Source organism: Solea solea, chromosome 4 (genome assembly GCF_958295425.1).
Source record: "Solea solea chromosome 4, fSolSol10.1, whole genome shotgun sequence".
Lineage (NCBI taxonomy): Eukaryota > Metazoa > Chordata > Actinopteri > Pleuronectiformes > Soleidae > Solea > Solea solea.
In genome coordinates, this window is record NC_081137.1 from 5108295 (window position 1) to 5132982 (window position 24688).

The following is a 24688-nucleotide window of genomic DNA, read 5'->3' on the forward strand; positions in this document are numbered from 1 at the left end:
ATCAGAAATCAAGAGGGGCGGAGCTTCTGCCCTTCACAACAGCGTTGCCCACTTTGTTGCTTTTAGAAGAGCCGTGACAGAAGTCGTAATTTCGTTACTTTACAGGTGTGAATTGGTGGATGAAGACATGATGCGGACAACGTTGTGAAAGGTAGGCATTCTCCACCTGTTCTTGTTGACATGACTTAGGAAAATGAGGTCAACGCCAGTGTTAAATGTAAACAGTGACCGAACAAGCTCGTCCTGCAACAAAGAGTGTCACGGGAGCAAACAGCCCAGTGGTTACTGGCTTCATTTTACATTTAATATTTCAAAATGTAGGATAATGTTGGCTCGATAATGTGCAACACCGCCTCATCGAAGATCCCCAAACAGCATAAACAAGCAGACATAATATGCTCTTCCATGCAGAGGCTATCGCTTGACTTACATTGTACCTCAATGGTTTGAATGCTGAAGTTGACAATGACAGAAATAAACAGCTGTCCAGAATCATTGAAGACATTTCAACTTTAATTTCAAATGAAAGTTCTCCTGAAATGATTGTCTTAAAACTTCAAGTCACAGAGCACAGTAAAGAACAAGAAAACTCCCATAACACTGAACTGTATTTGTCATGCAGCCTTAGGGCAGAAGCTTCCCTTGTCATACATGTGACAGACATTTAGATAAGAGATTATAAGTCCCTTTTTTAGCCCCACAGCGGGGAAAGGAACTGTCACAGCAACAGGGACAGTAACGGTAATGAATAATAAACATGCATTTTCATATCTCTAAATGTACATTATTGAAATATATCGATTACTATGATTATAATATATATAATATTAGAGCTGCAACTAACGATTATCTTCGTAATCGATTAATCTGTCGATTATTTTCTCGATTAAGCGCTTGGTCCATAAAATAAAAGAAAACCTTAACAAATGTTGAGCAGTGTTCGTCAAACCTGGAAATGATGATGTTCTCAAATGTCTTGTTTTGTCCACAAACCAAAATGATTGACTTTTAATGATTTCTTTGTTATCCAGAGCAAAGAAATGAAGAAAATATTCACATTTAAGAAGCTTAAACAATCGGAAATCTTGTTTTAATCATGAAAAAAGCTTCAAACCGATTAATCGATTACCAAAGTAGTGGTCGATTCATTTAGTAATCGATTAATTGTTTCAGCTCTACTATAATATAATATTATAATATGATATACATTACGTAACCAAAATATATACAGTATGAGCTTATTATTCACAGTGATTGCACTTGAGATACTGCACTTGTGAAATTACAGTGTTATAAATATACAAATATTATAAAATAACTATGTAGTAAGACTGATATAAAAGTGCTCTGGCCCTGCTAATGAAGAATGTATCATGAATAACACAATCGCTGGTCTAGTCCACTATGAGAATTGATACATTTTATTATATTTAATTTTATTACTTGTGAAACTGTGCAGTGGCTGATGGGACAAAGATATTTTTCGATGACTTTGTTGGGACTGTAAACCTCGTCCAGCAGGAAGAAGTTTAAAATTCACTTCTCGTTCATACAGGAATGCTGTTTTCAGCTGCCAAACAACCGACTCGACCACTTGAGAATTAGTTTCAGGAGTCAAGTTTCCTAACAAGGAAACGCAAGATAAAAAGATAACAATAGGTGAAAAGTGGCAACAGGTAAAAAAAAAAATTAAAATAGAACAACTGGGTAAAATAAACTATGACAGACTATGAAAACTAGTAGTTCGCCTTGTAAAATAAGCTTTTAAAAGCTCTGAAATACTTGTTTTTGTAGGCATTCTAAAATAGACATTGGGGGTAAGTAGACTAAACTGTACAAGACAGTATCTTGCAGCTACAGGATCTTGCAAAATTGGTCATATCTTGCTTATCTTATTTACATTCAGGCTTATGGTTAAAAGATCCCTGTCATATCTGCTCAGACATGTGCAGTCACATGTCTCTTTACCCTATCATCTGTGCTTGTGTTGACCTCTTCTGCTCTTTTTCCAGGGACCATTTTGTCAAGGCTCAAAAATGAGGGGCCTTTTTCTCGTGGAGCCTCTCGTGGCCCTGTACGCCTTCTCCAGCTTTCTCATTTACCCGCTGGTGCAGCAGTTTGTGTACCGGAGGCTCTGGGAAGAGCTGACCAACACCCCCTACCCCATCTCTCAAAACAACTCCAGGTGTGCGGGAAGCAGCAGCAACAGCAGCGGCAACCACTCAAGCTTTCACGAGGTCAGTGCCGACATCACAGCGATTCAAGTCTTCACATTATATAAACTTTTCCTTTCACAAATGATGACATTTAGACTAACCATCAAACACGCTTCCTGTTTTTTCTCTCCAAGCTCGGCAAAATACCTGGCATAGAGTAAGCTGAAGCGTGCTCGGCGGTTTATTTTCTGGTGATGACAAACAACCAAAAGTTATTGTAACATCAGAGAGGAAGCAACTACTAGTGCCATGAACACACACTCACACACGGATACACACGAGCACACACCGGTATAATAGCATTTCAGAATCAGTTCCTCTTTATTAACTTCTTGTTAAACTGTAACTGCTGATAACTATTATACATCATCCAACCATCGTGGTTGATCTTGAGCTTGTTTGTTTTGATCTATGTACTGTTGTAAATAGAAAACTCCAGTTCTAAACGGAAACACTATGTCATCACTTATCGGTTTCTACTCATTATCACTTATTTTTTACTCGTTATACAGCGATTTATTGAATGTTTACACTGCATTTTCAATAGACAATGAAAAAGACCACCTATCTTTCACTAAAATAACTTATTGACACCAACAGTTCATAGCTTTAAGATCCATTCAGTGAAAATGTAGTTTTAAGCGTCTCTATGGACCTGAAACCACATACAGTTGTTAAATGGGGGAAACTTTTTCGTAAATATGTGGAAAAACATGTGTTGTGACTCAAAGTGTGTTTGTGCAGTGCATATAAAAATAACTATAATCTATATACAGTACATATGTTGGTCTATTATTATGGCATTTATTAATACTGCAGAGGAAGCGTGAAACCAAACAGAGAAGTAAGAGCAAACACAATTAAATCAAAATAGTTTCTGCACCTGTGGCGCTCAAAGTTTTGGTTCTTATATTTGACCTCCTGTTTTCATAATCCACACACCATAGTGCTTTCTTTCATGACAATATTTTGCCAGTATCTTAAAGTGTTGTCTTTTCTGTGTTTCCAGGAGGTCCAGCGACAGGCGTCGCTCTTCACCCTCTATTCAGACCTCTTCTCCCTCATCCCCTCACTCATCGTCACTTTTATGCTCGTTGCCTATAGCGACCGCGGTGGACGTAAGATCACCATCATCCTGCCACTGTTTGGCACGTTGATCTACACCTTGTCCTTCCTGGCCGTGTCCTACTTTCAGCTCAACGTTTACTTGCTCATCGGCTCGTCGCTCCTCAGTTCTCTGTTTGGCGGCCTGGGCACGTTCCTCGGCGGCTGTTTCGCCTACATCGCGGACTTGTGCGAGGATGGCCCTCAGAAGACACTGCGCATGGCAAGGTTGGACATGATGATCGGCCTGTTGACTGGAGTGTCTTTGATATCAACTGGCTACTTCCTGAGAGCCGCAGGCTTTAACTGGCCCTTCCTGACCTCGGCTTTATTTCAGTGTTTGAACCTCCTCTATGCAATTTTCATCCTGGAAGAGACTGTGAAGTCAGTACCAGCTGACGTCCTCACTCTGGGACAGCCTCCTCAGAGTTCTGCCCTGAAGCAGATGATCTTTGGAGTCTCGGAGATGTTTAAACATGCCAGCAGGAGGTGTAAAACTGTTTTGATCCTCCTCATGCTCATCTTCACCAGCTTCACCTTCGCTTATGTGGGTGGGATCTCCCCGATGACACTATATGAGCTCAACGAGCCACTGTGCTGGACTGAGATCTTGATTGGGTACGGCTCAGCTCTGTCCACCTCTGTGTTCCTGGTCAGTTTTGTGGGAGTGTTTGTGTTCACGTACTGCGGTGTGCCGCAGCTGCTCATTGTCCTGATGGGGATCCTATCCGTCGTGGCAGGCATGACCCTCGTGGCATTTGCCAGGACCACGTTAATGATGTTTATAGGTGAGACCAAACAGCCCTTTATTGTAAAAGTGATGTACAACGTTTGGAATCTCCTTTTCAGTGGAAAGAAAACAGGAACACATCAATCATGGCCACTTTATTAGGTACACCTAAAAAAAAGTGGCAGGACTGGCACACGGTGTGGTTGTATGCTGCTGTGGCTCATCCTTTTCATGGTTTGCCATGTTGTGTGTAGTAGCAACTAGTTATTATTTGAGTTTCCATAGCCTTTCTATCAATTTAAACTAGCTTTAACTATTACTGACCGTTCTCTCTAAACACTAGAGATCGCTGTGAGTTCAAATCCCAGCAGATCAGTAGTTTCTGAAGTACTCAGACCAGCCCATCCGACACAAACAAGCACTTTAATCACTCTTAACCCCCATTCTGATGCTTGGTTTGAACATCAGCAGCTCATCCTGATCAGTCAGGTTCTGCCATGTGATTGGCTGAAGAGATATTTGCATGAACACTCAGTTTGATGACCGTGAAAGAAGTTAGTTTTTGTCAGCTATTGTAAATTGCATGGTGGAAATAGATTTTATATATAATCTATTGCCAATCACACTTAACATATTTACAATTCAGAACCTTTTCTGGTGTATTACATGTAACTTAATGTGCTTTACTTGAAATGAATGGGTGTAGAATGATAGGGCATTGCAGTAAGTATTTATAAAGTTTATAAGTAGTTATAAAGTGCAAGTTGGAGAGAAATGCATAACAGAAGATATATAAAACAAAACAAAGTGTCACATCATATGTGATGTAACTTGTTTGTTTACCACAGTGAAGGTGCCGATGCTTCTGTCCATCATGCCGTTCCCTGTCCTGCGCTCGATGATGTCAAAGATCATCCCAAAGTCTGAGCAGGGTGAGTGGGTTTTGTGCTTTGCATGAGCCACTGTGCCGTGTCATGTCTGTGTTGTTTGTAGAGTCCAAAGTTCCTTTCAAAACACTTGTAGTTTCAGTGTTTTTTCCCCCCCCTCTTTTTTTTGGAGCATGACAAATGTGCAATTCAAAAGCTTTTCTGTGTATGTTTTGTTTCTCCTCAGGAGCCCTGTTTGCCTGTCTTTCCTGTCTGGAGACTTTCATTAACAGTGCATCAGCTTCAGTCTTCAGCAGCGTCTATGCTGCGACAGTGGCCTGGTTCCCGGGCTTCTGCTTCCTGTTATCTGCGGGACTTTGTATCATTCCTTTAATTACCCTCGGGTAAGTTTCGTCATGTCGTTAATGCCCATAATGCAACACAAAAGCACAACAAATGAATCAGTTAATGAATTAATGAACAGCGTAGGACCTTCATTATCCCTTATATAACTAATAATGTCTAACAGTTCTCACTAAAATACAATCTTAAAATTGACTTTTTTTATGTGTGTTTTATTTAATTAATTCAAATAACCTGCTGCCTGTTTTCTCACTGAACCGCTACACTAAGTAATTTCCTACTGTAGCCTCCAAACACATCCTTAACATCTGCGTTGTTGTTGTTTTTGTCAATTTTCAAGTTCACTTTGTTTATCACATTCTGATAAAAGAGTTGCCGTATTGATCGACACTGGCTCCCAAATCGATGACTTGCTAAGTGTGAACTCTTCCCCTAGAGCTGTTTGTGATTTGCGGTGTCATGTGGTACTGTTCCAAATCGATTTGTTCAGTTTATGAACAGTTAAGGCGGTGCGGTTATGCTTCAGATGCGCGGCTTCACTCTGCGAGTTGAGTTTCACCTCAAACACGTCTTCTTTTCTTTTTTTTTTGTGCCGAGTCAGTGTTTACCAGTTTTACTTGACTGAAAAAGAGAAATGCTTGTTTGACTTGCTGGCCTCTCAGTTCCACATTTCTGCACATGACACGCACACCAGGTCTTAAAGTGCTTGTAAAGTAAATGGCAGCGTTTCGGCTCTTAACACATTACTTACAGTATGTTTGTAAATAGTGGCGGAGTTTAGGTGAAAAAATGACATATGTGGAGTAAAGAATTCTGCGCACTGACACTGATGAACAGTGTTATACCTCGTTTTTTTTTTTTTAAATCATAGCATCTTTCCACATTACTCAAATTTGATCACAGACGTGTAACTGAAAAGAAAAATTCAGAAGTGAACATGTACATTTTTACCTTTCCTTTGCAAGAATCAGGAGTTTTTAAGTTTTTAAGTAACACATTTTCTTGTCAGAAAAGATATTTAACACAGACTTTACACTTTGCATTTTGTCTTTTACAACATCAACACTGACGGTAAAAAACAGAAAAGCTGCTGACTCGGTGTCATGACTGTGCCACTTCTTTGCTTACATAATGTCTTGTTATGGAATGACAAAGGAAATGGTTCAGCGGACTCAGGCCAACGTGAGCTTCGCATAAACGGAACAAAAAAAAAAAAATACAGATGAAAACAGAACAAACAATACATAAACCAATGCTACCAGGCAGCCAAACTACAAACAGTCAAAGAAAACATGTTTGCATGTTGCATGTTTATGGAGCAAATTATTTAATAGTATTTAATAATATAGATATGTTGCTTTTCTACAACTGGATGAACTTGATCGTGAAGTCAATTGAAGTGTGTAGTAACCCCAGCAGTTTTGAATAGAGTCTGTTTCCTGTTAATGACTTTGCCTGGTCCTGGTTGTGTTCAGGTACATTTCGAGAGTTATGTAAACTCAGTGGCCACATAATGAGGTACACCTTATATAGCGGTGCGGTCTCTCTCTGCTGCCGTAACCCGTCCGCCTCGAGATCCTCAAGGCCGCTACCATTTCCAAGAAAGCATGTCATCCCCTGTTTGTTTCCATGTTTCAGGGTGGTGGGAGTGATAGGAGTGGATGTTGCCAAAGAGGTCACGAAGCCTGAAAGCGATCCCGACGACGAGAACGAAAACAGTCCTCTCCTCAGCTGAGCCACAGGAGCAAACCACCACAACCTCCCCGAGCACTTTGTTTATTTTTTTTTTCCTTCAGTTGTTTAGTCAGAGAGACGTTTTTCCAGAAGTACCTCAGCGGCTGTTGTTTTCAGGTCTTTACTTTATTGGTGCAGGTCAAGGATTCATCTGACAGACGTCGAAGAGTTGTAGCCAAACATTAAAAGGGATTTTATGGGGTGTTCATCAAACAGGTTCTCTCTGGACCTTCTCGGACACTATCTATGCTTCTGAATTATATTTCACTCTTTTTTTGTGTGACATGTTAATTCAGGTCTTTAGGATGAGAAATCTCACACAGTCAACTATGCACACATTTTGTCTCTTTTTATACACGCACGATGCATACATATAGATGGGAATAAAAATCGACCTGCAAATAAACACGGACGGAGGACATGGTTTTCAGAATGAACTAGTTCCAAATGAAAAGGTCTGGGTGTGTTGCTCTGTGATTTCATTCCAAATCTTGTGTCGTTGAACTATAACTCAAAGCAAAGTGGAAATGAAATGACAAATGTTTTCTTTTGCAACACGATGGGAAACCTCACTCATAGTCAGTTAAAATGTTGAATATTACATTTTAACACAAGCTTTATACCTGAAAATCCAACAAGGGATACTCTCAAGAGTGCAATAACAGTTTAAAGTGGTGTCATGTGCTGTTAATTACAATTAAAAGAGTGCAGAGTGTAAAACTGGAACATATTTATATAAAGGTTTCATTATGGGGGGAAAGGACGTGACCATTTTCTTTTGAAGTAGGTGTAAATTATTTTGTATTTTAGGTCACAGTACTTGTGGGTTTGAACATGTCTGAAAAAGAGAAGAATAAATCGATCCAAATCTAAGAAGTGTCCAGGTGATCTTTCTCTTATCAACCACTAGATGGCGATGTTGGTCCAGAGAATCCGAATCATTGAGACGCTGTCCCTGAATCAACAGCCAACACCCTTAAGGATGATGCATATCCTGGTGTTTTCTCTTAGATTAATTGTTACGAGTGTCCCCATATCACTGTGAACCTTAATCATGTTTATTTAATGTCTGGAAACCGCTGAATAAACATCTCTAAACATAATGTTTGTCGTCCCCTATCAAAGATAAGTGTCCCTTCTGTCCATCTTCAGCATGACACATCGGCGTTGGTAAAAGTCCATCTGTCTCCTGTGTTTTTGACCCTGTCTCTTTTAATATTATGTTCTTAAAGGCTTTGGTTGTAACTCATCACTGCCTCGCCGGTGATGATTTATTAGATTTTTCCTGGACTGAGTTTTCCAAAGTTTCCACCTCCTGCCTTTGTCCTCCTCAAAGACGGGGCTGGATGTGTGCGCTCACAGGCATTGTTTCACAAAAAAACACAAAAGCAAAAAAACCAAAACAAAACAAACTGGAGAGTGGAGACTACACATCCAGGAAATTTGGAGCTGTGAGGGGCAGACACAGGCAGATGGACACATGCAGACACGTGGTCAGATTTTGAGTGGAATCACGATCACAAGAGGTTAAAATTAAAATACACTGAACGTCCAGGTTTATTTTAAGCAGGAGAATCCACTTCTGAAGCGTTTCATGGGCGTGTCCTGGTGTTTCCAACCTCTCACGTTACTCACTTGCCGTGTGTTAAATGTATTCATTCATTCATCTTCTACCACTGTTTCCTCCACATGAGGGTCATGTGGTGCCAATCCCAGCTGACAAAAGGGCGAAAGGCAGGGCACAGTCCATCACAGGGACTCTCACTCTCAATTTATGGTCAATTTAGAGTGTCCCATCCATCCATCCGTCCATCTTCTACCACTTTATCTTCCACATGAGGGTCGCGGGGGGTGCTGTGCTCAGCTGAGGGACAAACAACCATCCAATAACTCACCTACGACAAAATTTAGAGTGTAGAATTGACCTAATCCCCAAATCGGCATGTTTTTGGACTGTGGGAGGAAACCGTAGAACCTGGTGAAGACCCACGCACACATGGGGAGTCCATGCAAACTCAAGTAGTACAGAACAAATATCTTTAATTAACTGATTCTAGTGACTCTAGTTACACTGGAAACAACTGCTTTACAAGTCACTCGTCACTCGTTTGTGTGCGTCGCGTGCAAAACAAAGTCAAGGCCAGTTTCATGCAGCCGTGCAGCGTTGACTCCGCCCATGTTGAGTTATTTTGTAGTGGAAAACCAACCCAAACCGCGACCATAAGTGGAAAAAGGGGCTTCCGAGTGTCCCATCGATGTTAAATGTAATGTCTCCCCAGACACGAAACATGTGACGTTTGTTTATATTTTGAAGTTACATACTACAGCTTTAAAAAAAGGACATCGTTGGTGTTGTGTTTTCAGACTCTCTGGGTAACACTGTGTGTCTTATGGATGATGAATGGAGATGCCATCAGATTACTGCTCAGCTACTGGACCAGTGGAAACAGGGAGACACCGACGTAAAAAAACGACAACAATTCCCATGAAATGAGATTAAAAACCCACATGGTGCATCACAAGGTATAGTTATCAGCTCAGCTATAAATTGAGTTGTTAATTTCTGGGCTGTTTTGTGAGCGCGTCGATGCTTATCTGTCAAACGTTTGAATGACTTAATGTGAATGTAAAAGGCCGCCATTCACTACCAGCCCCAAACACAACTTGGATATGCTTGGTTAGATAAGATTTGAAAACATGTGGCTGACCTCTTGCACCCCTAATAAAAATAAAACCTTGCTGCTTTAAAGCATCGCTGAAGAAGGAGGAACATGCCAGTTAAAAGTGTCTCTGATCCCTTCCCCTCGCATGTCTTTTAAAAAACTTCATACAAGGCACGTCAGTTTGAATTGGCCTCGCTCACGGAAAACCCATATGACGTCTGATCCTAATGTGCAGTTATTTGATTTCCCTTCAAATCCATGACTGCAGCTCGATTGTAAAGTCAAACTGACACACAGCGTCGGAGGTTATACTTCAAGGATCGTCCGAGGCAGCACTTTGGCGACGAGCGTGAGGTTTTTCGGGTTGAATCAGGGATGGAGGTGTGGTGAGCACTGACGGTTTTCCCAGGGGGTTCGAGGGAGGGGGGGGGAGACAGTCAGGGTAGTGGCTCTTGTGCGTCTGGCATACATTGGGTCATGAAGGATAAAAGGGGGTGGTGGAGCATGGAGGCTCTGGAAGGGTCTTTGGGCGTCTGACGAGCTGAATCAGCAGAGCGATCGTCTGCACCAACACCACATCTCAGCACCAGTGCAGCCAGATCTCAGCCTCCTGGAGGAGATAATTCACGACGATATAAAAACCCATTTGAGGTGGTTTGCAGCCTCCCCCTAGTCTGGAGTTATGTGAGCATGTGAGGGAGCTCTGAAGACATCAGGATCCACAAATTCATTCTCAGTTGCAACAGCACAGGGAATTAACTCAATTATGAGAAATAAAAAAGAGGCTTGATTTTGATTTGCAAGCAAATCCTTATCCCAGTCTTTATTTGCACGGGAGACACTGAGTTGATTCCCCCTGAAAGTATTTCTCTTTCTCCACTTAAACTGACAAATACGGATTCATTTATTCATTGCACTCAATACACTCTGCAGCCACTTTATTAGGCACAGAGAACACCTAATGTCGTGTGGCCTTCAAGGCTGATTCGAAGGTTTGTGCATTCAGAGATGGTCCTCTGCATACCTTGGTTGTACCGAGTGCTTATTTAGGTCGGGGGTTGCAAATGACTATGATTTTAAACCATTCTCCTCTGACCTAGGTCGTGGATTTTCTGAAATACTCTGGCACCGCTTAAATCAAATTTCTTCCTCGTTCTGACACTCGGTTTGCACTTCAGCAGGCCAGCTGCTGCCATGTGATTATAGATAGTTGTTACGCGGGTGTACCTAATACAGTGGCTTTGGGTTTCTGGTACTTCCACTGAACTTTCACCATGTATTTGTGTGTGTGTGTGTACATCTATCATGGGTAAAGGACAGTTGGAAAACCTCCTCTTCTCATTTTTCCTCCTCCAGAGCTCTCACTGCTCTGTTGGCAGACGCGCTCTGTGCGCTGGGGTGACGTTTTTTTCTTCTCTGACGCTCTCATCATCGTTGACTGCAGACAGTTATCTGTGTGTTTAGGTTTGTGGATGCTTGGCTGTATGTTTGAACCCCGTCCCTTAATGACTGCCAATTCCCTAATGGGTATATATAATCACTGTCTGTTTTGCATTTCCAACTCTCCTCATCCCTCCTTTACATGTTACTCCCTGTTTGTTTTCATGACGAACATCGACACTTACAGCATCTATACCTGTTTTTCTTCTATATGAATCGCCTGGCTTCATACATTTAGCCTCTCCTTGAACAGATGTCTTTTACCAGTCCTAACTGCCAATAATGTCTTTTCCCCCGTCAGCCATACTCCCTCTCTCCCTCCCTCTTCCACTTTCCCCCCTTTATTTTCTCTCCACCACTTCACTTGAAGGGATTGACTGGCCCTTTTATGATCTACTTCAAATATAGATCTGCAACCACCATTATTGGCACACGCCTCAACCACAGACCCTTCTCCTTCGCTCCTTCCCCCTTTTGCTTTCTCCATCCGTCTTAACAACCGTGCCCCAGTCTCCAGAAGTGGTTTCGCAGTGTATTCTCCACCTCCCCCCCCACCCTGCACATCCACTGTGTGTATGTGTGTGTCTCCTGCACGCCTGTGTCCTTGTAAACTTTGTAACGTTTCATTCATTGATTCATTCGTCTCGTACCGCTTTATCCCGCACACGAGGGTTGTGAGGAGCGTACACCCTGCACAGTAGTGTCAAATATCAAAAGTATACTGATTAAATGCAAATTAAATGAATGCAAAACATGTAAAAGTAGTACTTTTTGCATTTTGTAAAAATAGACGAAACAAGACATTGCCCACCTCCTCCCCCCCCCCCCCCCCCCCCCCCCCCCCCATCTCACAGTGGTCTGTTCCACTGAGGATCACAAACCCGACATTGACCATAAGGAGAGACTGCAGGTCAAACCGTGTTTTTAAATGTTCATTCTGGGAAATAAACAGTACAGCATTATTTGAAATGAACTTAAATACTTAAATATTAATTTTGCACTGTTTGCCTTCCAGGTAAGATTGATTGAAGATTGAATGACTTTATTCCTTCCCCCAGGGGGGAAACACATATTATTTATTTAAATAAAATAAAATAAAATAAAATGAAATGAAATGAAATGAAATGAAATGAAATGAAATGAAATGAAATGAAATGAAATGAAATAAAATAAAATAAAATAAAATAAAATATAAGGCTGTGGGCTGAGGGTTGTAGTTTGGCGGTGCCACTCGACCTTGAAGATCCCAGTTCAGAATGTGAAAGTGTTGTCATCCGCGCTGAGGCGTGTTCTCGTCTTTACTCGGCTGCTGAGCCAGGGGGTCTTAAAGATTGGCAACCCCGATCCCTCCCCCATCTCCTTCATCTCTGGAGCAGTGGAATAGGAAAAAGGCCGCCGTGACAATCAATACATGGCTCACTGTTCCGCTCCAGTGCGTCAGATTAATCAGCTGGACTAGAGGAGCAGAGAAGCAGAGAGGAATGGAAAGAATACCTCACTGTGTACGCCGTATTCACCGCGGAGGGCTTAAAATGACACAGTTATTGTATATTTTCCTTGTCATGTTTTCTTTGCAGTTGTCACACTTCCAGGTTCTTCTTCTTCTTCTTTGGTCCCCAGTGTCTTTTCCCCCTGGTTTTGATTTTCCCTATGAAGGGTTTTATTGTCTCTTGGGGTCCGTTCAAGGCAACATGTGTCTTAAGTGGCTTCACACTAATTGCATTTTAGCGTTAGTGTACGCGCTCTTAAAGGCACACAGGCTTCAGTCTAACATTACAGGAACCACAGATCCAGTAGCAGATCTCCTGCTTGGTCACACGAGCAAACCACACCTCTGTTCCTTGTAATGAGCTCATTTCTTTTAAGCAGTCTGCACTTCACTGGGTCTATTAATAGACATTTTTTTGTATTAGCCTGGTTTCAGCATCAGGTTTCTGATTATGGCCCTGGAGTGGAAAAAGAAAAGTTAAAATTCACTACAACATATATCAAACTATTTGATTAAATCCAGTTTTCCAGTCGTCCACTTGAAGGTTTCTCTGTATTTCTATCATGTTCTATATCTTTTCCCCAACAATCCCGGACTGGAAACCCCCCCTTTCGTCGACCCCCTTTAAATGTTATTGTTTTGCTTTCATTTCCATCAACCCACCAGTCCCACCGGACTCATCTGGAGCATGTTTTAATTAATTGGAGATGGACCGTGTTTGGTCTATCAGACCTTTGTCGTGAACCCAAACATGAGATGGGGAAGTCTCCATCGCTTTAGATACAGTAGTAAACGAGATGTTTTTTTGGAATGTACAGTATAGTCCCGGGGGGGGGGGGGCTTCCTCCTTCTTCTTTCCTGTGTTTCTCTTCAAGAAAAAGAGAGTCCTCAAGGGGAGAAACTTAGACCTGGAGTGAGGCTACTGCCTGGAGTACATGAGGCCGTGTGTAGCAGAAACAGGGAAACCAGGAGGGGACGGTCTCGGGGACACAGACCTTCTCCCCTGAAGTCTCCTCTACCATCTGTTCCACGTCTGCCGTTGATTCACGTCAAAAAATCGTCAAAAAAAAATCACACGTGCCCATATACATGACAGCGTGCGCAGACAAGCAAACATGTGCACATGACGGCTTTATGTTCTCTTACATCACAGTTCAAGCCCCCCATTTTGGAATTTTGGAATGTTTTCAGCCTGGAAATTCGGTCCGTCTGTCATCACGAGGATTACAGAAAGGGAAGGAGTTTGGTCTGGTGAAAAAGCAAAGTTGCTGTGTTTGACGGCCTGGAAATGTATCTGCCAATTCATCTCAAACAAAAGCCAAGACTGTGAATTGTCTACTTATTTTACGCGCTGTAATAATGTATCATCATAAGCGCGCCTCCGTTACAGACTGTTGTCACAGCTGTGTGCTCATTTCCTCAAATTCGGAGAGATCATCAGGAAGATTTGGCGCTCGGGAATGATGTTGATAATAATCTAATACGTTTGCACTGTAACGAGAGCCAAACTTTCCAGACCAAAAAAAAGCAGATTCAGTACAAACCAAGTGACAAGTGCAAGTTAAATCACCTATAAAAAGAAATCTGCCCTTTAATCCAGATCTCCACCAAAGTTTAATGGTATCTTCCTCGGCCTATAGTTTAACCCATGAGAAGAGAACATGCCGTATGAAAAGTTGTAGCAGCAAAACAAACAACAACAAAAAACTTTTGTCTGTATTTTTCTTCTGGGGTTTAAACTCGATGTTCAGCTGCTGCGGAAAAATGTCGGCTATTCCCCTCTCTGAGATGTCCACATAGACGCCGGTCCATCCAAGACGTCTTTGTGGTCCCTCTTGATGTACAGTATATATAGTTCGTCCGGACGATGCCAAGCTAAAGAGACGACAGGCTTTGACAGGAAACCGCTGGACGAATACCAATCCATGTCAGTCTACCAGGCTGCACTTTCAAGTGTACGATCGGAGACCACTGACACACAAAAACACAGCGACATTCCAACATAACCATCGGTGGAATGTCCGGCTACCCCAACCAACTGCTATTTCTAGTCATTTTGGAAAAAAAAAACCCAAAATAAATATAGTTTTCTATGAAAATAAAGTTTGTAAAAACTGCTTTTATGATCTCCGTGGCCTGCAGCGTTCTGTACGGACAGGAACATGAATACACACACTTTCCTCAGTGTCTTTCAGTGTGGGATTATTTAATATTGTAGTAACACATTATATCATAGTATAATATATATATATGTCAATACAATGAGCACGCTTCTATTTCTCATGGAGTCTGTTTTCCTCAGTGTGCACAGTCTGTTAAATCAATCCCCGCCTGCCAGGGGCCGGATTTGATTCACGCCGCCGCCGCCGCCGCCGCGTGTGCAAGAACAAACCGTGTGAGAAAGTCGTTAAAATCCCCGCTGGCAGTGCCGAGTTTGAACTTTGACCCGCGAACACCTGTGGGTCCCCCGTCTCGTCTTAAATTAAAGTCGCTTTATCAGAGCGGCTTTGGACGCAATTACGGTGTGATTTAAGACGTGGACCTCCAAAAATACCCCACCCCCCCATCTCCATCCCCATCCCTTCGTCTTGCAAGCTCACCAGTCTGCTGCTGGTGTGTGTGAGTGTGTGTGTGCACGTTGCATGTAACACATGAACTCCCCCCCTTCCCCCCCCCTCCAAGTCTGCCTCACTCATTCCCACAGCCTTTAATGTCATATTGGAAGACGTCATATTTCTTCTCTGTCCGCACAGAGTTTAGGGTGCTTTTGACTTTTCCCCCGCACCTGGAATTGTACAAACTCTGCCAAGAGATTTCCTGTGTTTCAGCTGTTACATGCTAACTGCCACACCGGGGGGGGGGGGGGGGGCGTACCAGATGCTTTGAACACCGTAAACCACTGATATGTAAATGCACATCAGCGGGCCACGATCATGGGCTGAATGTTAAACAATCCTAATACATGCACGAGATATGCCCCCCTCCTTTTATTTTTTTGCACTAAATATCTATCTTTTGGGGTTTCCTCCAATTACACGGAAATATTTGTTGCCTGAAATGTTGGCTGCGCGTCGGTTTTAGCCTTAACATGTGTTGCCATTTTAAAAAAAAAAAGTGAACTTATTTGACCCAAATGATCTGGCTGTGGATTCTATTATCTCACTCGGACCAGATGCAGTTTTTGTGATGAAGCGTGAGCGGTGCTGACTGTGATGTTTAGCAGTCGTCCACAGACAGTGGCCAGCCTTCGTTTTGACCTTATTGATTATGCCTTATCAGCATGGTCTTACAACTCTTTAGTGCTGCTTTGTGGTGGAAAAAAAAGAGGAGATGCTCCCAGTCTATGTCCCCGAAACATGCGGCACATTCATAATAGGGGAAACATTTGATATACACATTGAGTGGTAATCGCTTCATCTCCTTATCGTGCCAAACTATCTAAGGGGAAGGGAAGGTCAGTTTAGCGGGGATCGAAAGAGGGATTTATGCCATTGATATTTTCCATCCCATCTGCTGCACAACGATTACACTTTCCGAAAATCAGCACTTCCAATCTTTTAAAGAAAAAAAAAAAACAAAACATAAAAATCTTTTTTAAGAGCCAAGTAGCGTCTGGTCTCTGCGTCAGATCTACAAATGGACCATAACGCAACTGCTCTCTGAAATTTATGGGCAAATATGTCATCAATTAGCCCCGCTGAAATATTTCCTTCCACTTAGTGACTGTACCTGGGTGACCTTTCTCACTGAGCGCTTAAAGCTGCAGTGCGTAACCTTTTTGGTTGTTGTTATTATTATTATTCTGACTCTGAGCAGAAATGATGCAACAGTGTTTTCTTCCTTCCCCCGAAAACTGGCTCTGTCAAGCAATACTATCAGAAACTTCCATGCCTTTGCTCCCCGTGTTCGGACCAAAATGGGAAAAAAGAGTTTTCCGTTTTCCCTGCCCCCCTCGGCTTGGAATAACCTCTAAACTGAACTAAAATGATCCATTTTAATTTATTTCACTGGGAGCTTGCCGTAACTCCTGCACTTTATTTACTTGCACTTTTATATTTCAATGTTTTCAACTGTTATCTCCCTGTTTTATGAACGATGACGTCCGCTGCTGCCTTTCTTGGCCAGGTCAGGGGTCTTGAGCTCAATGTGTCTTTTATCTGGTTAAATAAAGGTTAAAAAAACCCAGATTCAGGGAGCATTTGTGTGTGTACAACAGTAACGCAGGGACAGGCGGGAACAAGATAGTCTTAATCAGCATTGTGTGAACTCAGATGACGACGTTTGAAGGAAACACACATTTGTTTATGCTCCATGGGCCAAAACCCCGTGTCACAACCCAGATTCGACTTTGCTGGTGGTCATTTGCTGTATGTCCACCACCCCACCCCTTTAATGCTATCCTGTGCTGTCCAACAAAGTCTTAAAAGCAGCTTATGAACTTCAATGAAAGCGAATTTCAACTTAACAATATGGCAATTGGGGATTTTCACAAACATCTTCATGGGAAGGCATCACATGGAAATTCTTGTTTCTAAGCTATTATAACATGACATCATGAGAATATTATCTCCTTAATACAACACTGTTTGCATTAGAAATAAGATGTTATTAACAAAATATGACCTCCCTATTCAACGTTATATTATATTTTTTTCATTTATCTCTGTTTATTATTAAGTTTCAGTGTTTACGCAAAGCTATGCTCGCTATATTTCCTGTGTTTAGTATCATATAAACAACTGAACACACTAATATCAGAGTGATATTAATATTAATTAAGTGAACAATTTTACATACTCAGTTTAAATCATACATCATATCTCTGTGTCTAATGTACTGGTTTATGTTGTGCGCACGTCATGGATCACTGACTTTGCAGCCTGGGCTTGTTTATAAAGGAGGTTTGTGAATGGACATGACCTTTGAAATAAGTTTAGCTGGCGGCTAAAGTTTTAAACAGAAGCCCCGGCTTTGATGAGGTCTGCTACTGCCCTCGGTATTTTAAGCAAAAAAAAAAAACCAAGAACCTGTGCCAAAGCGGCCAACCAGCTCCACACACACAACACAAACACAGATTTTGCAAATTACAGCCTGCACATAAAGCTCTTATTTAAAAAAAAAAAAAAAAAGGAGAACACTTTCTCTGATGCTGCTCGATGGAAAGCAGACCAGCTTGTCTTCATGCACACGTATAGATATACGTGCGATGCATATGTGCAGTGGACTGAGGTCTAACCAGGTCAACAATGTCGGCACAGGATGTCCCTGTTGATGTCACCCTGGAGGATGAGAGCGGGATTTAAGGTGTTGAGACACATCTGGAGCCGCTAAGTGACACTTTGATGCTGAAAGAGAAACATTACGGCTCACAGATGTCTCTCGCTCTCTCTCACCGGTGAGTTTCCGATATTAAATTACAGTTTAAGGAACTAGATGACATACAAATGAGCAAAAAAGTTATGTATTATTAAACATCAGCGTTCCCTGATAAAGGCATTGCCTTTATAGCTGGCCTAAATCCTAGCAAAGCTGACGTAATAAGTCCTTGATCCCCTAACAAAGAAACCTTCGCTCTGTGGCTCTGGAAGGATCCCTGCTCACTCCGACAGTTCACTCTTCAGTCAGGTTGGAACCTGAGAGATAGAAAATGAAAACCTGGTGCGTTTCTCTCTCAATTTTGTTGTAAATACCCATGAATATGTACATATGTTTCTGGAAATTGCCGCTAATGCAAAGAGTTCACCTGCGGTGAGGCTCGTATCTGCGGCGGATTGTTGTTGTGCAGAGGATGAGCCTGTCCAGACTCCGCAAATTAAGGAAATGATGAAGTAGGTGAAGGAAAGAATTAAACAGTCTCAGCGGATCAATAAACCTAAATGGATCAATAAACCAAAGTGTTATTAGATTGTTCGGAACTGGAACGACGCCTTTATTCCATTGCATAGTCAGATTTATGAATAACTGAGGACCAAACGCCTATGGAAGATATTTTCTAGGAGCTGCAGCTCCAGAACTGTGACTTTTTCGTTTGTAAGTCAGACAAAAATCATTTGGAAAAGCTTCAGCCGGACGAGGGAACATATTTTTTTGGCATTATTGATTGATAATTCCATAATAAACCTTTCAGTATTGATAAATCAAGCGATCTGAGAACTAGACTTTCGCACTCCCTCTGGGCTTTGTTTCTAGTTCTGAGGAAAGTCTGGCCCCCGGAATGGGGGACTTTGACCAATCACAGGACAGTTTAGAGAGAAGGGGCGTGGCTTCGCATCCACAGAGAGTTCCAATCTTAACGTATGCGCACTCGCATTCTTTGACCGCCGACTTGCACATGTGTGGCCACTTCCTCATAAAACAAACGTTTCCATGGTTACCGTCTTTGTTGTTCTTTCGAGAAACGCCGGATTTGTACACTGTAACGTCATGATACGAGCAACAACTGCCTACACTGCAAAGCAACTTCAAAAAAAAAAAGGAAAGTAGTCTGGAGAGAGAGTTTTCTGTCGCATTTGAAACATAAACCCCAGTTTGTGTTTATTTGACGCTTCAATCTCATAAAAAGGTGACAATCATATAGCACCTTTAAACAATTCTACTGAAAAAAAACGCCTGCGTAAAAAGTCAAACGTAAGCAAAGCGGAGCGATTACACAAAATAATTTGCAGCGTCCGTCCCACACGGTCATTTTCTCTAAACGTTTGACCACATTTTCCACAAACTGCTTCCTCTCGCAAAAAGCGGCTTGATTGTTTTTTTGCGGTCGACATTTTCTGTGCCTTACGGAGAAGGATAAACACGTTTGGGGTCAGTGTCCCGTTTCCAATCCTCCCGTCGGCCAGTGGAAGAAACTCTAAACTAAAACAGGTGAAACAGTAAATAAAAGTGAACGTGAATCACGGCGATTTTAACGACTGTAAACAGTGAACGACAGGGTTTTTGACTCTTCAGAGCACCTTCTTTTTTCAACACAGCGTCGGAGACTGAGGAGGAAAGAGAGAGAAAACAAGGGAAATGGCCAGAAACAGAGGGCAAGTGAGGACACACGAGTTAGGTAACATAAAAAAAAAAAAGAAAAGTGGGTGGGTGGGTTTCGGGTGCAGCGGCCAGACAGCTGAGGAGGACAAGAATCCGAGGATGATACTGTCACTAAAATGAAAACCACCTGAAAAAAAAAGAGCGATGGAATCTTCCCCCGTGGCCTGGGACTGATCACAGTGTCCTCGGGACATTTTCTCCACAGAATTAGCCCCGAATTAGACTGTGTCACACTAACACATAGCTATACAGCAGAAATGAATTAGAGCATCCAGACCAAACTGCCATATATTAACGCTCACACGCACACGTGCGCTCACAGAAAACACAAACTTCACCCCCCCCCCCCCCACTCCTCGATAGTGTCCCTTAGGCTTCTCTGGTTATTCGCTCGCCTCCTATCAAGTACAATCTGAAATCCCCCAGATCCCCCCGCTGCACCACAGTTAAAAGAGAAAATCGCCCTCGGAGAACCACCACATCAGAGGACAGACAGACCTTTAGCATTAGCCGCAACTGAACAATGCTGGCATGTGCAGCGGTGTGACAGATGGACAGAATGAAAGCAAGAACAAGGAGGAGAGCCATCTGAAGCCACGTGAGGGGGGAGGGGGGGGGGGGGGGAGCGTAAACATCGCAGCACCCTGCCATCGCTGCTGGACCACAGTCAACACACTGGGCTGAATAAAAGAAAGTTCCACTTTTAGTATTTCAAGTCCCTTGATATATAATACACAGTGAAATGTTATTGGAATATTCTGATTCACCCCATTGACTTCCACCCAACCCTCACTGTTTCACTTTAAACAAACATGGTGCACTTGTGGGAGCGCTTCATAATTAATATATGACTACTTTGACATTTCTTACTATATTTTTTTTTTTTATGTCAAATTGATGAAATGAATTTGACCTGAACTCTTCTTTGATGTAGTTTAAAATGCACAGTGTGTCATTTCTGCCAGTCTCCCAATCAAAACAATAAGAAAAGACCTACGGTAGCTTGTGTGGGACCATGGGAATTGATATCTTGACTTTTTTGAACGTGACAAATACACTCAATAAAATGAAAAACAAAGATATAACACAGTGGCTAACTAGCAGGATAAAATATTTACATCTTTACTTTTCGTCGTGTTAGTAACCCTTTAACACCGAACCCTCAAAATGTCCGTCCGGACCTTTTTGTGCCCATTTTTCCAGAATAACTTTCAATATCTGGCAGTTATTTACAATTTACTGTATGTTAAAATGGCGTATTAACAACTTGAAATAAAGAAAAAAAAAAGTTTGATAAACAAAACACTAACCAGATTGTGCGTGCTAAATTTGAAATTTTACAGTGTAATAATGTCCATGTTTGAGTTTTTGTCTCAGTGTGTGACAAGAGATGGTGTTTTTCCATCTCTTGTCTCCCTGGTGAATTTTAGAAAGCAATTTATAATTAACATTTGAATACTTTTAGAATTGTTGCTCATGTATTTCATAATGCAGATTTCAGATATTTTAAAGCTGCAGTATGTAACTTTTGGTGATTATTGTTGTTGTCGATGTAGATTATGTTATTTTTCTGCTTCAGCTTAGTCTTCATGGGAAAAAAATAAAATAAAATGACTCATATGCTGCATGCTTCATCTGAAAAACAACCTCTGTCAAGCAATACTATCAGACTGAGGGAGTGTTTGTGTGTATACAGCAAGAACACAGGGACGAGTGGAGACAAGAGGTGTTTCTCTCGTCAAACTGCTACAAGACTGAGGATGGACATTATGTTAAGTAAACAATGGAGGGTTGAACAAAACAATACAGGAGTTCGAAAGATGAAGAAGATGATTTAAAAGCTGCACGTTACAGCTTTAAGGGAAACAAAATGTTCTATGTATGCAACTATATAATGAAAAAGGACAACACATGTTTAACTTAATCATATGAACAACAACTCTTGTCTTCAGCGTGGAGTTTCTTTAATGGTTGCACACCTGGTGCACACATCAAAGTTTCAGTGTGCACCCGTAGCAGTAGATCAAATGCGGCACAAATGAGAAGGCCTGTTAGGCTTCTTCTAACACCTTCAGGGCCACATGGCACCCATATTTCCCTTCACGTACACACACACACACAGAACAAGTGTTTAAAGTTCCTCGCAATCAAAGTGCTCCATTTTTCAAAACTATTTCCCGTCTTTGTTGTCCGACCCACCCCGGCTCTCTGTGATGTTCAGAGGAAACTAAGCCTCCACGGGGCTTTCAGAGACCTAGGTTTGGACAGAACTGGGTTTGTGGCTGACGTTCACTTCCCAGGGCGTGGGGGTTCAAATGTTAGCTGGGAGGAATCCAGTAAACCCCCGATCTGACTTGCCCACAAGAAACAACCAATATTTAACATAAGCAGTGTTTACATTTTCAGCAGCACACATACACGGTACGGGAAGAAGCTAAAGCAGGAGCAAAGAAGGAGGCAATGTTCTCAGGTGAGGAGTATTTATTGAATGCCCCGGTTGACGATTGGCCCTCCTCAAAAACCCGGGAACCAATCGTTGTCCGTGTTCCCTGAGCAGGTGCCTTCAATCTGACTCTGATTAACCTGCAACACAAATACAAGGCAAAGGAAAGCGTGAAATGATAATTAAAGAAGTCACACTCAGTTTGATGCATTCCAAGCGCTTTTACGGCTTGACACACTTTACACCGTGAGTCACATTCACATGATCCCGCACATGTTCACACAGTCATCAGGGGCAATCTGAGTTCAGCGTCATGCCCAAGGACTGCGATTAAACCAGAAACCATCCTCTGATGCATTGAGTAACTCCATGGTTATTTTCAAAATAAAAGTACAAGTGTAACAGTGACAGTGTCAGTTTTAAGCCAAATAGTAGTGTATTTTTAACTTTAAATTTACATTTATTGGTGCAGTTGCTGCTTCATATCCTTCCTGACTATACACAACTCAAAAGATGTTTAGTTTTTCTGTTGTGGGCTACTGTAAAATCATAGTGGTCCAAAATGGTGGCCTCTGGCTCTTTATATAAATATAATTTTGGGGTCATAAAAAACAACACACTTTACAAACTGGACCTTTAAGATGACCGGTCCACTCTTTATTGCCGATGTGGTCGTAGTTGTAACTTGCTATGAAATGTGTTTACGAAGCTAATAACCGTATAATCGCAGCCGCTGTGAAGCTCGTAACAACAATCGCCCGGTTGTCTACAAATCAACAGCTCGTTGTCACAGTGATTAACGACAGACTTGGATTTCGACAACTAACGCGAATCTGAGGGAGCCGTGGAAAAAGAAGAAAGGAAGAATCTGGGTGAGGTTTCAACTTTCAAGTGTCAGCAGTCGCACACACAATTAATAAAATAGAACTGTGAATTTGTATTTGATTTAATAATAAAAAACAGACACACACATCTTTTTCTCTTTTTTTTTCTCGTGTTACATTTATTTTCTGGAAACAAAGGACGCTGGAGAATTTAACTCAATGTGGTGACTCAACAACCAGTTGCTGCTCAGTTGTTATTCCTCCAGTCATGAAAACTCACTGTCATTGATAGAACCAGAGCAGATTCTTCCTCTTTGGCATGGGTTACACAACACCTCAGGGTTAACCAGCTCCGTGCATCTTTTACGTCCCATGAACAAACTCTAACAGCACACCTAATATATCCATCGTGTCGTAAAAACCCCCATCGCGACGTAAGTGAACATTCCTCGCGAAAGCAGAAAAAGATGTTGTTGCTGAAGATGTGACGTGTGAGCCGGATGAGCAGCTGAGAGAAGACGTGGCGAAGTCAAGTGACGAATGCCTGTCGGGGCCTCCAGTTCAAAACAACTCTGCCACTCTGTGTTTTGTTTGTCTGCATCAGCATGCGCTCACAGTTTATTTTTCCGATTTCTTTGAAAGCGGCCCAAGTGCAATCCGAATCTTTCCATCCTGTGCACGCACATGTGGCTGATGTGCACCGTTCTGTCAGCAGTCTGACGGCTAATGGGAGTCCCATTTAATAAGCGCTCTAAAGCAGCGTCTTCATCTTCTAATTTACTGATTACTAACGCATGGGTTTTCAAATCTGGCTTTTGTCACTGAGTTTCAAATCAATGCGAAACATTTGGGATTCGTTTTCTGCTTTGCACGTTGTTACGTTCATTAGGACATTTAATAGATCATTCAGAGTGCGTTTTTAGTTTAATTGGAGCTGCATGGTGAGGGAAACAGCAGCAGCTGTGATTGATTGTGCGGGCAGGTCGTCTGGCAGTGGACTTCGGCCGTGTCTCAATACCTTGGAGTACATACTCATCAAGTATGATCGATGCAATTGGAACAGCAGTGTACGTCCTTGTTCTACTGTTTGAATGGTGGGTGGTGCAGAGCGCTTAAGCCTAATTACCCATAAATGTAAATACTTTTATCTTAAAAAAATCTTAACTTCACTCATTCATTTATTTTCATTAAAATATACAGTACCATGTGGAAAACAGATATATTACAGAAGTGTAGAGCAATTTTAATATGAGTCTAAATTTCAAAGTTAAAATCAATAAAACATTAATAATATACAAACGCACAAGCCTGTTAACGAGCCATTCATTTGAATCAGTTGTGTCAGGGCAGAGAAAGTGGGGGACCCCGGACCAGGATTGAGAAACCCTGGTATAACGGAGACCAAATAGTGATCTTGATTAAAATAGGTTTCGTCCAGGTTTATTTTTAGCTGTAGAATCCACTTCTGAGACAGTTTGTTGGCGCTTTCATGGTGTCTTCAGACGATGTGCACAACAATTCTACTGGACCGAAACACAGACATGAGTCATGTTGGGGCTAAAAGGCTCAATCAGCATTGTTCCTATTTAAAAGTTACAAACTACAGCTTTAATTGACCGACTTAGTTACATTTACTCGCCTTTTTTTTTTAGTAAGGTTAACTTAACACATTTTACAGTGTAGATATCCAGAAGTCTTACTCTGAAATAAGTAATATCTGATTTAAGTTTTATTTTACTTCAGTCTTATTTAAGGACTGGGACATTCTGACGTTCCAATTC

The 24688-nt window shown here is 41.8% G+C and overlaps 1 protein-coding gene across 1 annotated transcript; it reads left to right on the forward strand.

Moving 5' to 3' along the window:
* The first annotated feature begins 32 nt into the window (after positions 1-32).
* slc46a3 (solute carrier family 46 member 3) lies at positions 33-7253 on the forward strand. Its single transcript, XM_058626412.1, has 6 exons — positions 33-151; positions 2013-2237; positions 3226-4108; positions 4899-4982; positions 5164-5320; positions 6918-7253. The coding sequence occupies exons 2-6, from the start codon at positions 2037-2039 to the stop codon at positions 7012-7014; spliced, it is 1422 nt and encodes a 473-aa protein (XP_058482395.1). The 5' UTR covers positions 33-151; positions 2013-2036; the 3' UTR covers positions 7015-7253.
* The last annotated feature ends 17435 nt before the right edge of the window (positions 7254-24688 follow it).

Coding starts and splice junctions, on each gene's coding strand:
- slc46a3 (XM_058626412.1), top strand. CDS start 2,037: ATGAGGGGCCTTTTTCTCGTGGAGCCTCTCGTGGCCCTGTACGCCTTC. Junction 4,109..4,898: donor CACGTTAATGATGTTTATAG/GTGAGACCAAAC, acceptor TGTTTACCACAG/TGAAGGTGCCGATGCTTCTG. Junction 4,983..5,163: donor CATCCCAAAGTCTGAGCAGG/GTGAGTGGGTTT, acceptor GTTTCTCCTCAG/GAGCCCTGTTTGCCTGTCTT.